This window comes from Narcine bancroftii, chromosome 11, assembly GCF_036971445.1.
Source record: "Narcine bancroftii isolate sNarBan1 chromosome 11, sNarBan1.hap1, whole genome shotgun sequence".
In the NCBI taxonomy this organism is placed as follows: domain Eukaryota; kingdom Metazoa; phylum Chordata; class Chondrichthyes; order Torpediniformes; family Narcinidae; genus Narcine; species Narcine bancroftii.
Window position 1 is genome coordinate 62965749 of NC_091479.1, and position 15102 is coordinate 62980850.

The 15102-nt window shown below is 46.2% G+C and overlaps 1 protein-coding gene across 2 annotated transcripts in view; it reads right to left on the bottom strand.

Moving 5' to 3' along the window:
* tmtc1 (transmembrane O-mannosyltransferase targeting cadherins 1) overlaps positions 1 to 14752 on the bottom strand; it is a 164220-nt gene extending 149468 nt beyond the window's left edge. The window contains exon 1 of one of the 2 annotated variants that reach the window (XM_069903126.1): positions 14318 to 14752. In XM_069903126.1, the coding sequence (XP_069759227.1) occupies positions 14318 to 14592 (275 nt within the window). In that variant the 5' untranslated portion in view covers positions 14593 to 14752. The remainder of the gene's footprint in view (positions 1 to 14317) is intronic. The other variant, XM_069903127.1, reaches the window with a different exon arrangement.
* Positions 14753 to 15102: the final 350 nt, after the last annotated feature.

A 15102-nucleotide genomic window follows, 5' to 3' on the forward strand; every position in this document is an offset into this window, starting at 1 on the left:
ATTAAGGGGACTTGATCGAACCCTGCAAGATCCTGAGGAATCTTGACTTAACATGGTCACGTGTCTTTTTGTGGGTGAAATCATAGCAGGGGGTAGTGTTTCAAAATGTGGCAATACAACAGAAGAGAGGAATTTTGTTTCTTCTCAAAGGGTGGTAGAATCTTTGAATATGTTTAAGCAAGAGGTAAATTCTTGATAAGCGGGTGCGGGGAGGGGGGGTGGTGAAAGTGGAGCTAAAGTTCCAATTAGATCAATCTTGAAGATCAAGCAGCTGATTGTGCATTTTAAGGATGAACCAAGAGATCATGTACCTGTCCACATTGATGAGAGAGAGGTGGAGAGGGCAATGCCTTCCAAGTTCAATAGACAAACTCTCCTTGAGTCAGTACATCATGACAACTGAAGAAGGCACACTAATCCCATCACTAAGAATCCTGCCATTGAACTTCTGCAGGTGTACTGTGGAAAGTATACTGGCTGGTTGCCTTATGGCAATGGCTTGGTAATTCAAGCACAGAAGGTGACAAACTTAGTCAAGTCCATCAGAGGCTCTGACCTCCCATCTATTGAAGACATCTTGTGAGAGGCACTGCTTCAAGAAGGCAGCCATTGTCATAAACAGCCCCCGTCACCCTGCTCACAACTTCCTCTCACTGCCACAATCAGAAACTGGAAGTCCAGCATCTCCAAGCTCAAGAGCAGTTTGTTTTCTTCCAGCATCCATGGGGCTTGTATCTCTCCGAACCACAACAATGGCCGGTCTCCACTACTGAAACACCACATTTTTTTCTTGAGCAGTAACTGTTAACATTTATTATCCATCTTTTATCTCTTTCCATATTGGTATAAACTGGATGTAAGCTATTGGACTTTTTTTGACAAAGTACCTGTATGGCTGCAGCAAGTGTGAATTTTTTTTTGTGTGTGTGTACACTGTATAATTTAAATTTAAACGACATCACAATAACCGGCACTTCCGACCCATGAGCCCCTGTCCCCCAAATTTACCAGACTACAATCCTCGGATGGTTTTGAAGGAGGGGAAGAAGCTGGAGAACCCGCAGTAAAAACCCACACTGACACGTACAAACTCCTTAGAGATTGCGCTGGATTCGAGCTCGGGTCAGGTCACTGGTGCTGTCACAGCTTTCACGCTAACCGTGGCACCCAATGTGGCTATAAACTCATCATCATTCAAGAGCCCAGTGACCCACTCCTGCTGCTCATCCAACTGTACGTGATACCTTCCACTTCTGAAGATCGTTCCATACACAGCAAATGAAGAGCTTGCTCAGTGTCTCCTCCAATTCGTTAACATTCGCAGGAGAGCTATGGGCTGCTGGGCTCGATCATCCAGCACAGTGCACCTGTGGACCAACTTGCTTCGAGGATGGGGTCATGGATGGGTGAGGAACTTCTCAGGGAGTCAGGGATAAAAGGAGTGGTAAGAGGGGATGGTGGGGTTGGGAATGGAGTATAGTGAGTGGAGAACGTTATCATCTTCACAACAGGAGACAGGTTTAAAAAGGCAAAAGTGTAAAAGAAAACATTAACTCACTAACAATAAGATGAGATGGCCACGAAGATTTAAAGAGAGGGGAAAAAATGCAACTCATTGAATGCAAAACACAGTTTGACATGGTGGCAGTCCAGGCTGTAGCCAGAATGGGGCATTGAGGAACAATCAAGTAATCCTCTCAATCAACAGATACAAGGTGCCAGGTCTCTTAAGTTAGACAAGAAAATCTGCAGATCCTGGGGTTCAGGGCAATGCACAAGAGTGCTGAAAAAACTCAGCAGGTTATGAGTTCTCCGGAAGTAAAAGGTAACCAATGTTCCAGCCCCGAGCCCTTCTTCAGAAGCGCCGAACATCAGGCAGACGCCCAAATTAATCTTGTCACTCTGCTCTCTCTCCCCCCCCCCCCACCCCATCACTTCTCTTCTGCCTTCCTACCCATTACTTTCTGCCCATTAGCCTGTGCTTCTTCTCCCTTCCCCCCACCTTTTTATTCAGATGTCTGCCTGATTGTCAGCACTCCTGACGAAGGGCTCAGGCCCAAAACATCGGTCACCCTTCACTGCCTTTGGTTCCTACCGAGTTTTCCCCGCACTTCTGGGGCCTGCATGAGCTCTCTGCTAGACTGAGATGGACACTACAGAGCGCGTGGAAGGATAAGGGATGATGCCATGTGACGGAGAGAAAGGGGTAGTTTCATTTCCTGGGAGCAGCAGAAATTGACAACAAATCGAAATAGGAATGGGAGTTCAAAAACCTGGGGTATAAATTAGCAAGCAGAAACTTGAAGCACTTGATTACTGGAAAGAAAGCCCATAAACGAGAACAAAAACAAGTGAGTGGAATGTGCAAAGTGAAGTGCAGGGGGCAAGAGTTTGGTTTCAGGAAGCACTTACATTGGAGAATAAGAGAGAACAGCTACGGGAACGACGGTGGGGGAAAGAGACAGTGACTGGGACCACTGTCATCGAGAATCAAATTAAACTGTGAATGTTGTTTTAAATTACATTTTAATTTTTTTTAATTTAAATTGAGACATACAGCATGGTAACTGGCCCTTTCAGCCCATGAGCTTGTGCCACCCAATTGCACCCAACTGATCTACAACCCCAGCACTTTCTGAAGTGTGGGAGGAAACCGGAGCGCCCCCCGTGCCCCCCCCCCACCCGGGAAAACCCATGCAGACACAGAGAGAACATACAAACTCGTCACAGACAGTGTGGGATTCGAACCCAGGTCCGGATTGCTGGCACTGTAACAGCGCTGCGCTGACCGCCACGCCAACAGTGCCACCACCTAGATAGGGAGATTCCATAGAAGCAAATTCGATAAAAAGGCTTTATTGAGGCATGGGTCAGGCAGCATCTGAGAGAGGAAAGTAGTTCATGTTTTCATTTCCACAAATTTCTATGGTCATATTGCCAGCATCTGCAAGATTCTTGCTTTCTACAGGGAAATTTACACTTCAAAAATGCAAAGGCAGGATCTAAGAACACAGTAGCCATTCGGACCACAAAACACAGAGCGACGAGAATGGACAGGGTTTCATCATAATGGGAACAAAAGATATAACTGAGAAAAGGAGATAAAAATAAATTATTTATCGGAGCAAATGAAATGTTCTCTTTTGGTCATTTAAAAATTCTCAAAAAGTTTGAAATCTGTTCCAGGACGACCAAAAGATCTATCTCCAGTCTAGAAACTTTGCACTGTGCAACTGCAAATAGTTATCCATCTTTTATATTTTTTGCCTTTTAAGTTTAACTTGTACAATCTGTGGATGCAGTAAATGAGAATTTCTGAACATCTGAGCATTGTACTGACAAAATTAGATCTCAAATTAGATCATAAATTGACAAATCACACTGACCTTGTGGAAACAATGGAGGTAAATGTGCAATCATGAAATGGCTGTTGGGAGACATGGTTACATGGCAACCAAGGATGGGAGACATGGTTACGTGGCAACCAAGGGTGGGAGCTAAATAGTCCAAAGAATTTAATGATGCTAAAACGAAAACAAAATGGTGTTAAGCGGATGGTGTTGTCCGAAAGACAAAATATGAAAGATAAACATGACACAAAGATTGGCCACGCTCTTTTATTGTCAGGGTATGTGATGCTCCCTCAAAAGGGAAACAAAGCAGGCAGGAACACAGGTCTATTCAGTCCCTGACCCATATCCAACCATTTAACCTGGATGTTAGATCGCAATTGATTGCAGCCTTAGCTTTACTTGTGTGCCTCATGGGTACCTGGACAGCCTGTTCCCACACGGTCACGCAATCAGCTTTGAAATCTGCTGAACTGATGTGATGTCAGCAGATCCTTTCAGGTTCAAACTTTCAAATGTAATGCAGAGAAGACAGGAGAATTATCAAAGGACAGTAATTAACATTGCAAGGTTAAAAGCAATGGAAGGCAGCAGAAGGGAATCAAGCAACTGGTGCAAACCCCACTTTTGCCTGAACAAGTCTACCCATGCTGCCGAAACAGTGACGGGAATAGATGCCCAGTTCATTGAATCAAAAGATCTGAGTTAATCCCTTGCAAGACTAGCAAAACCAAATCATCACCATTTAAATTGGAGAATTCATCCACAATTCTGAATGCCAGAATTTGCCTGGGATAAGCTGACTGGCCTTTATAAATTCCTTCTGAAATGGGTTCACCTGAAAACCAAGTACAAGATCTCATTGATGAGAAACACCCATCTCTCCTTAATGATAAACCACAGCTTTGCAATTTTCAATGAACGTATGCAGCTTTTCTGAACAATTATTGATGGCCAGCGTAAGTGAAAAGAGCTGAGAGAATTGTCAATCCCTCGACGTGTCAAGCTAATTCTGCTTCAGTGCTGCAGTACACAACAGTCCACAAGAGGCATTGCAGTCACTGGCCTGGGCCCTCCACTTTTTCCTCCCAAGTCTTTGGTCTCTTACACCAAGGAAGTCAGTGCCAGGGAGCTACTCGGCCCAAGACCGCAAGAAAGTGCAGAGGTTGTGAACGAGGCTCGGACCATCACACACAAACCCCCTCCCTTCCATCGACTAAAAGCATTCAAGGAGAGAGACTTCCAGATGCAAAGACAGGGAGAATGGATGTGGTGTAGAGATGGATTAGCTGGGCAGCATGGTTAACGTAGTGGTTAGCGCGATATTGTTGCAGAGCCAGCGACCAGGGTTCGAATCCAGGGCTGTCTGTAAAGAGCTTGTACGTTCTCCCTACGTCTACGTGGGTTTCCTCTCCTCACCCTTTAAAACATACTGGGGGTTGTAGGTTAATTGAGTGTAACTGGGCAGCAAGGGCTCGTGAGTCGGAAGGGCCTGTTACCGTGATGTATGTCTAATTTTGTTTTAAATATTAAGCCAGAACAGACGCAAAGCCCCAAATGTCTTCCTCTGGCCACTATTTTTACTAATCTTTTTCTCTACTTCCTCTCCCACAGAGAAAATAATTTTGTCCCACATACTCAAAACGAAGGGGAAGAATTGGCACTGTTGAATATTGAGTGGGAAGTGAGCTTCAAGGAGGAAGGGCCTGCCTTGGTAAAATGGAATGGTTGACCGATGACCAAACAAGGCATTGACAAGGAACTGCAGAGCTAAAAGGAACAGCAACCTGTAGAGTTCTCAGCAACAGGGGAGCAGAAAGAGAGAGGATATGTGTGAGACAAGCAAGGCACCAAGCCAAAGAGGTGTGGTTCTGTTCACTCAGAGAGTGAATTGGGAGATGGAAGCGATAGGATTTCACACCAAACATCCATGTAATATCACGGTTGTCTCGAGCACAGCAAAACCATCATGTGAATCATTTGCTCGAGGACAGAAGTTGGATTTAGGAGCTAATTTAAATGATGACATGTTATCCTCTTCAGCTCATTGTTACAAATAATTGGGTGCAAGATGCTTTGGTGAAGATGGATGTCAGTGCTGTGCTGAGATATCCTCACATGAAACAGCACGGTTAATCATTCCCTCTCCTCACTTGCCTTCTCCCAGATTCTGTGAGCATTTCTTTTTCTGAAAGGCCCGCCTCACAATTTTTTTCCCAAATAGGTCGATTCTAATACCAAAATGGTAGCGCCACCAGAAAATGATTTCCTCTTTCAAAGCCACGCCCCCCTGTTACGAGCCCAGACGACCCCAAAACCCAGCAGCAATAGATATTCACCAAGATAAAGGGTTACTTCATCAAAAGTTGCTTTTAATTATCTTTAAACATGAAAATAGAATCAAACTTTAACTTACTTAACCTAACTTAACCCCCTTCTAAATTCTAAGACCACATGTATGTAATGTGTGTGTAAGTTCAGAAAAGTTCTTTGGTTCACAGTCCAATCTCATTTCTCATTCCTCCAAATTCACTGGTTGCAGGCAATTCTTATACTGTGCACAGAATTTAACATTTATAAAGTTCACCAGGCTTTGGTGCTTGAAAGGTAAATGGTTACCGCTCAGCTTTCAGAGAGAGATTTGTTGTTCCTTTTTAATCAGCCAATTCACTGATGAAACTTGCCCCCTTCAGGGTTCTTCAGCTGATAACCTCTTTCTTTCAGGTCATAACAAATTTCCTTTTTGTTTCTCTTATTCCAAGTAAAACATTAGACAGCCAGTCCTCTCCTCTCGCATGAACCACAAAGGCTTTAACCAGGCCGTCTTACAACTGGGCTTTCCATAAGCTTGCCCTGTTCCAGTCCCAGATGGTGTCTGCAACACTGTATAAGTGATATGTGTGTGTGTGTGTGTGTGTGTGTGTGTGTGTGTGTGTGTGTGTGTGTGTGTGTGTGTGTGTGTCTCTCTCTCTCTCTGAGAGAAAGCCTGTTTTACTCTCTCTGCTTGAAAAACCACATGACCCTCTTACAACAGCAAGTCTCTTCCAGACAGCAGCGGCTCGGGCATCCTCTTTCATCTGTTGCCTTTGGTAAGTAACAATCCATTAGTGAAGTCTCTTGAGCACTCTTCAAATCTCTTGCAAAAATTATATGCTGATATGTCTAGCAGCATGGGGCAGTGCTCCAGTATTTTCAATAAGATCTGATTTAAAGTATGTGAACTATCAAACCTTTCTCAATTTATCTCCCAAAAACATATCTATATACTCTGTCACGCCCCTCATATTCAAAGTCTTCTTCGTCCTCCCCTCTCATCGGGAACAACTGCACCTCCTCACGAGTTCCTCACCCAGGGCCCTTGAATGTATTGTCATGACTCTCCCTCTGCTGATTTCTGCGCTTTACAGCACAGGCATCACCAAGGCACGACTGCAGGCTCTGTGACTCGTTTCATGCGCTGCCCTCTCCTGATTGATCCAAGACGCTGATCCAGCATCGCTGGAGGGGAATCCTGGAAAGGTTTTCTACCTTGTTCTGAGAAACCCGTTTAACAGCCTGTCTCATCCAGACTGCAATGTCAGGGGGGAAAAAATTTCACTGAAAAAACTTAACATTTAATTACTGCCCATGTGGTCGTTCCCACTGGGCACCTTTTTAGACTGCAAGTACCTGAGTGCAACAGACCTGGGAGTTGGAGGGGCGGTGGAGGGGATGACCGACAACTAATATTTTCCAGTTCATTTTACACTGCAGGCTTCCTTCAAAAGGTTGTTGGGGGTCCTGCAGGATAAATCACGGTGCAGGGATTGACTCAAAGTTCCTGCACATTCCTTTCTCGACTGCCCGGGTAGCGGCAAAATTCCGTTACATATCTACAGACTAAAATCTACAATCAACACATATGCGTTCGATGTTACTGGCTTCCCATTTTTTAATTTCAGGTGTGAAGCAACACATTCTGGGAACTACAATACAGACAGATTAAGAGACGGCATGATAACACCAAGACACCAACAATACAGCCATGGGAAAGTGACAGGCCCCTCTCACAACCTGTTTTTTCAGGTTATTGGGAAACATTGACATGACAGTAATTAGCACCCCTCCCTTGTTTCCCTGTGGACATTTCAGGGATAATTGCCTGGCGTCCACTCAAAGCAGACTGGGTGGGTGTTCCCTCTCCACGCACGGCCGCTGGGAACAAGTGGGTTTATAATTACATCCTGGCAGCTGACACTCAGAAGTCGACTGGTGCTACTGTACACATCAGATGGATTTTTTAGTGGAACATTTTGCAAGGCTCCATATGAAGAATAGATGGGATTTATTGAAGGGTAAAATGGTCCCCTAGTCGGCTGTAGGATGTAGTGACATTTTCAGATGTATTAACATTCAATGACCGAGAGGCAAGACTACCGCACAAGGATGTGCAGGACAAAGACCAAGATGCCGTTCTCCTCTGCCACACACGTTCGTTCCATTGAACAGGGAGAAGAAGTGGAAAGCTGGTTTTAATTTTCACTGCATTCACTCCATGAGCCAGGAATATTTTGACCCCCATCATTACGTTCTGTGCAATTCTCCCCGTTCGTCCACTGCCTGAGGCTCATGCTGTGCAGTTGAACATAGCACAAGGCAGGTGCCCCAGTCACTATGAAGGGCTACAGTTCAGAATGATAACCATTCTTTTTCTCCCGCTCACGCTGCTCGACCCGCCAAGTTCCTCCAGCCACTGGTTTTAATATCTCGGTGTAACTTGCCCTGGAGAAACTAAATGCCAATTGTTTGCAAGTGAACAATGAGCTTGGAAGGACTCAGGAAGAAGAACTGGTCAGTCAATGCTTTCGGTCCGGATCCTTCATTGAGACTCATGTGGGAAAGGGTAATATCAATGGGATAGTAAAAGAGGGTGGGATGTGGGAGAAGGCTGGGAAGGGGCTGAGGTGAGAGAATATTGGACAAAGGGTGGGAGAGGTGGAGACTGGCAGAGGGAGAGACCACAGGGAGAAAGAGGAACTGCTAAAGAAAAAAGTTAAAACAGGGGCAGGTAAAAAGATGTGGGATCAGGTTAGTGGGGGGGGGGGGGCATGGTTGGGTATAGAGGTTACCAACTGTCTGCCTTGGAAAAACATTCAGATTTATCATTGCCATGAAGTTCATCTCCCGCAAAGATCAGAATTAAACACTGAAAGGTTATCAACCAGAAATGTCAAATCTGTATTACTCTCTAAGGAGGGCTCTCAACCTGCCGCAAATCTGCAGCTTATTTTTATTTCAGACTTCTGCAGGTGATTGTCATTCAGGAACTGAAGAATCACTGGAACTGACTGACTGGAAGAGTGCAGAACCGTATGGACTGCCTCCTCCGCAGTGAACGGCTGGAGAATCATCCTTTAAAATTGTCTTTAGATTCCCATAAATAAAAAGGCCTTTCAGCCCATGTGTCAATGCAGGGGTTTGGGCTCCATTTGTGCCTCCAGACATCTTGCCTTGGCCCACTCAACCTACATCTCACACTGTCTATTTTCTCTCGTCCACATTCCCTCAAGTCGGTTCATCCCATCCCCAGTTACTGCAGGTGGTGGCCATCTGCACTTACTCACCAGACCTCTCCCAAATCCTTCCTTAGCATCTTTCATATAGATTCTGTCTTTGATGGACAAGTGTAATGAAATATGCACAAGCTTCTCAACCTTACGGCCTGTATTGCTGACTGCATGAACCATCCCACTGGTTCCAAAACAGGAAGATTTTACTTGGACTGTGTCCACAACACCAGAAGAGAAGAAGCAAACTAAGTTGGACCACTCTCCGGGATCGCTGAACTAATTTCCCATTCAGTATTTTTTTCCCCCGTCAGATCCATCCCATCTACACTGAATTAGAAATCACCTTTGATGCTGGGTTCTGATATAAGGCAAAGGTGGCTCATACACAGGCCTTGCTCACACCCCTTATTTCCCTGTCCCATTTAATTCAGTTCACAAAGCCCAAAACAAGAGGCAGAAAAATATTCAGTCCCTCTTCAACCTTCCAGTTAGATCTCCGCAGGCCAATAGCAAGACATTCACCTGACTTTTCTCCATCTCTCTAACAAAAGCCCCTCACACTCGGTCTCAAATATTCCGATTTCCAGCATCCAAACCAATTGTGGGGTAGCTTAAGGCTTTCCCTACCCTACATGGGCCTGGAAATGATCTGTCTTGATTTTTTTTAAAAGATCATGCTCCCTTGCCCGATGCGAAGAACACTTTCTTATTATTCATCCTCAAGAAACAACAACCCGCTCTGATTGAAGACATCTAGGTGAGGCCCTGCTTCAAGAAGGCAGGCAACATCCCCCCCACCCCCCCCCCCCCCCCCCCCCCGCCAATCACCCTGGTCACAACCTCTTCTCACTGCTCCCTTCAAGCAGAAGGTGTAAGAGTCTAAAATCCAGTGCCTCCCCATTCAAAATCGGTTCCCCCCCCCACCACACAACTGCTATCAGGGCTCCTCCTACAATCCCAACTATAAACTACTCCAGGATCACCGAAAAAATGTTTGCACAGCTGAAACTACATTTATTTGGCACAACTGCCTCTGTGAATATTTATCCATCTTTTATTTCTTATCTTTCTTTTCCTCTTTTGGCACATTATGCTCATCTAATTTCTACATTTTTAATGTGTTTTATGTATCTGTGTGGCTGCAGCAGCAAAAATATAATTGCACTTGTGTATATGACAATAAACTCTCACTCATCTAGAGTCATTGACAGTGCTTGGATTCACACAGCACAAAAACGGGCCCTTCAAACCCATGCTGAGCATCAAGCTTCCACGAAACCTATTTCATTGCCACACCTACATTCCATCCCTCACTGACACAATTTGCAGTTGCCAAGTCACCCACCAATCAAAACATCTTTGAGAGGCAGGTGCAAACAAGAGCATCCCAAAGAAATCTACACAGTCACCTTGAGAACATGCAAAACCTGCAAATTGAAGCCACATCACCAGAGCTGCGAGACAGCAGCTCGCCCGGCTGCGTCAATTGGCCTCATAATTCAAGCCCTCAAGCTGTGCTGCCACGGGCCCCACCTTCTCACTACACTTCTATCCTCTGTTGTGTAGCTAAGCCTCCTCTCTCTGTCCAGATCTCTCCCACTTCAGCGGGACAAGTCATTTACCCACTAGTGGTGTACACATCTGAGCCTGCTCCTTCTTGGAGCATTGTTCATTGTTGTGACAAAGCGCCCAGAAAAGATACTGGTTTGTCACATCCTTTGGCAGTGCGTGATTAACAGTGCAAGACTCAACAAAAACCAATTCCAACTGGAATTCATGTTCAGAGGTAACAACATCTGTGCACCTCCACTTTGCAGAATGAGGGAAATGACACAGGTTTCAACTCTGATCCAGGGTCAGAATCCAAAACATCCACGGAAAGGCCTTCCTCCCTCTAGGTCGGGGGTGTCAAACTCAAATTCACAGAGGGCCAAAATTAAAAACTTGAACTAAGTCGTGGGCCAAACTAAATATTTATTGAAAATTTTCAACAACATCTGCATGTTTTCTCTTCTTTCAACATATGTAATGTTAAACTTTTTCTTATTAAAATAAATGTTTAATAATAGTTTTGGTTAAACTCTTTCCAGAAGAAGCATTAACAAATGAGAAATAAAATATTCAATAAATAATATTTCTCTATAGCCTTTAAGCTCCTTTTAAATGTATTTTTTTTCACAAGCCAACAAGTCAAAAAAATAACAACTTGCTTCAATGACAAACAGGTTTGTCTTTTAAAATGATGAACATATAGTCTGCCTCCACCTGTCTTGAAAGGTCCTGTTTTCTGTCTTTGGTTTGGCCATTTTTCGTAAGGGGTTTATTACACGTGAGTTAGGTGACAGGTCGCAGATGCTAGTGAAAGTAAACAGAGGAGGAGGGGGCGATTAACAGGCTGACAGGCCGGCGCCAACGCATTTGCAAAGCATTCTGGGATTTGTCGTATTAGCTGTGCATGCGTTATACTGGCGCGGCGGCCAGTGGGCCAGCTCTAATACATATTTGATATGATCTTGCGGGCCAAATATAATTATATCACAGGCCAAATTTGGCCCTCGGGCCTGAGTTTCACATGTGTGCTCTAGGTGCTGGACATTTCCAGCACTCAGTTTCATAAGTTCAGATTTTTGGAATTTTTTTCCCCCCTTTATGTCTGACTGGATTGCCTCAGTTTCTTGATGTCCATGAAGGATTTGAAACAAAATTACAATTTAAACAACTCAGCAGAACAATTTTTTTAATCCATAAGCTTTGCAGATGTTGAAATGTTCCAAAATTATCATATGCTAACAAATCCATCATTGAAATACAGTGCAGAGGTGTCTTTATAACATCACCAGCAGACCAGGATGAGAATGCAAAAACGCAGCATTTCAGAAGTTTGCTCAACAGAACCAGGACAATGTTGGGATACAAATCTGGAGTACGTCCACCAATTTCACACTTGACACTTAATTTCCAATCCTCCCTGCTCTGCAGAGTACTTGGAGTTATCTTGGCATATAATTCTGCAGGCTGGACTCTCGGGTACTTTCTTCCAAAGTGCTTCTCGACCCACACATCTCCAGCCCCGTTTTCAAAAAGAAAACGTAAAGGACACTGTTTGAGATAAGGAACAACATATTTTCCATCTGGGCACTCTCTAGCCAGAGGCATTAACATCGACCTTTCCAGTTTCTGCTAACTTCTTCCCCCCTTCCCTCCCCCTCTTCCAGCTCTCCTTCCCCCCTATTCATCCAGCCATCCCTCCTCCACTTGATTGCTGCTGTCTTCTCCCTCACTTCTCCACCTTTCACCTCCAGCCTTTGTGACTACACCTCCCTGCACCCCCTTTTCTTGGGACACCTGCCAACATTTTTTTATACCTTGTTAAAAGGCTCAAGCCCGAAACATCAGTTATGTATTTTTAGTTTTGCCATATAAAGGACACTGCTTGAGTTTCTCCAGTATTGTGTTTTTACTTAAGTGAGAGTTCGGGTACTGCACAACTCTGGGCTGCATCTCTGCTTCAACAGACAGTACTCAAATAACACTGGCTGGCAATGTGAAGGGAAACACAACAACTTAATAAGCTCTGAGACATGCTGCCTTTTGGTGACCTCAGGAGAATGCTAAGAGCCATCAAGTATTCCAGCTGAGACATTATTTACAACATTACTGAATATATTTCCACAAGACTAAATCTCAAGATTTACCAATTAACATGTGCACAACTGTGTGGCAAGCAAGGTTTTACCAGCATGGCTTAAAACATCTGCTTTTGATTAACAAGCAAGATTTGTACAGCCATTAAACAGTTCAAAAATAATGAACAGGACAATTAAAGTAACTAAAATGCCCTAATGGGTAATACTTTGCATTCCTCTTGCTTTCTCCCTGTGCAGCAGGAAAGCATTCTCTCTGGACAAGTGGAGCATTTACCTAAATAATGGTGAAATTAAGAGAGGAACATAATTTATTAAAACATTACAATATTCACTGATGAGTCAACCAATTATTGTTGCAAATCAAACCCAGAAGAATTTAAATAAAAAGGTCATTATGTCATTGGTCCCTTTGAGCCTGCAACAACTTTTAACAAAGGCATGCTGATGCTCCACCTGAACTCTGTCTGCCTGAACCATCTCTGTAACCCTCCAACAGCCAAATGTTTCAAGATCTCAGCTTTGAATGAAAATAGTGTTCTCCAGGATTGAGAATTCTTCATAGCGAAGTGATTGGTCTTCATTTCAGCTCAATACTCAAACGTATCCGATGAAGGGCCCAGGGACAAAACGTTGGTTACCCTTTACTTCCTGTGGACGCATGATAACCTGCTGAGTTTCTCCAGCGTATTTCTGTATTGAACCACACTCCCCCCACCCCCCTCCACCCACCTCATCTGCAGACTCCCCTGTTTAGATCTTCATTTCAGTCTTCAGTGAAATATTTGGAAACTGAGGCTTATGGTTCTAAATGTCTCTGGCAGGGAAATAATCCCACCCGATCCGACTTTCCATGCCCTCCACAAAATTTGAACACTCTAATGAGATTTCTTCTAAATTCTGCTGTTAAAGGTTCACCAGGCTCATGTCATCCTTGTGTATTCCATCTGCCATCCCAGGAAACTTGACTGTACTTCCTTTATGACAAGTTTTTCTCTTTCTTCCCCACCCCTCCCCTGACCATCAGGTGTGGACTCACCAAGGCCCCTGTAGGTCTCTTTATTCCTGTACTCAACCCCTCTTGCAGTCAAGGCCTTTTGAACTGCTTGCTACACCCGCTTTCACACATGGGCATCCAGGCTCTTGCCAAGGCCATTTAAAAACATTCAAAATTTGTGTTTCCCCACATTGATTCTTGCTCATTCATTCAGTTTTTCCGCAACCCCTTGAAGCCCCTGTAAGCTCTTCTGCACCTGAATAAACTCCCTTGAAAACCGCCTCGCAAAAGCCCTGCCCTTGAACCAAATTCCCAAACTCCCTCAAAGACCCCCCCCCCCCCCACCAACACACCCCTCAAATCAAACCGTGCTGGATAACTGCTGCGGTGCACTGGAACCTTGATGACCTCAAAGGTGCTTCTCGAAATGTAGGCAACTGCTGATACACCCCATACCCCCCCCCCCCCTCGTTTCCCAAGAAGAGACCGCCTTGCCTGTGCCAGCCCCACAATTCCAGTAGCTGCAGCCAACCCCAGGGGCAGAAAACGGGGCTCGCAACCTGGAAGGGTAGCACAAGGAAGAGCCAGTGTGTTCCCCCTTTCCCCCCCCCCCCCCAATAATCAGGGACGAGCCCTGGCAAGTTCCAGGAGGAGCGAGCGGTGCCCACAGCTGAGGGGTGCAGACACACAATGAGCAAGACCCCATCGCTAGCGGGACGGGGGAAGGTGGAGCAACTCTTTCGGCTCGGGGAATAGCGGCGCGCAGCGTGGACTTACTTGAAGGTGAGGATGCAGAGGGGTCGGTAGGACTTGTGACTGCTGTTGTCTCCCATACTCTTGCCCCAGAAGTCGTTGGAGAAGATGCCCCGGAGCGGGGCGGAGGCTCGCAGGTCCGGGTTGTTGACGATCGCCCACACGTCGTCGTGCACCAGCTCGCCGGGCAGCCCATTGCAATAGGCGGCGGCGCACAGCGCGGCGAGGACTCCGTGGCACAGGCTAAGGGCAGGCGGCGGAGGGGTGCGAGCCCCAGAGCCGCTGTGCCGCTCCCCCATCGCTCGCCCGGGATCGCATCCTCAGCAGCCCGGTGGCCGGACTGCGACTCGCCGCCCCGGGACGGGAGCTCCGTTACGGCCGCCCACCCACGCACACGTCCCGGGCGGGGCGAGCCGAGCGCAGGCGGAGGTGGGAGGGGAGAAAGGCAGACAGACAGAGGGTGCACCGATGCGGGGCGGGGTCTCCTGGGGAGCTGGAGATGGGGGGGAAGCTGGAGATGGGGGGGGAAGCTGGAGATGGGGGGGGGAAGCTGGAGATGGGGGGGGGGGAAGCTGGAGATGGGGGGGGGGGGAAGCTGGAGATGGGGGGGGGAAGCTGGAGATGGGGGGGAAGCTGGAGATGGGGGGGGAAGCTGGAGATGGGGGGGGAAGCTGGAGATGGGGTGGGGGGGAAGCTGGAGATGGGGGGGGGAAGCTGGAGATGGGGGGGGAAGCTGGAGGAGGGGGGGAAGCTGGAGGAGGGGAAAAGCCGGAGATGGGGGGGGCCGGAGATGGGGGGGGCCGGAGATG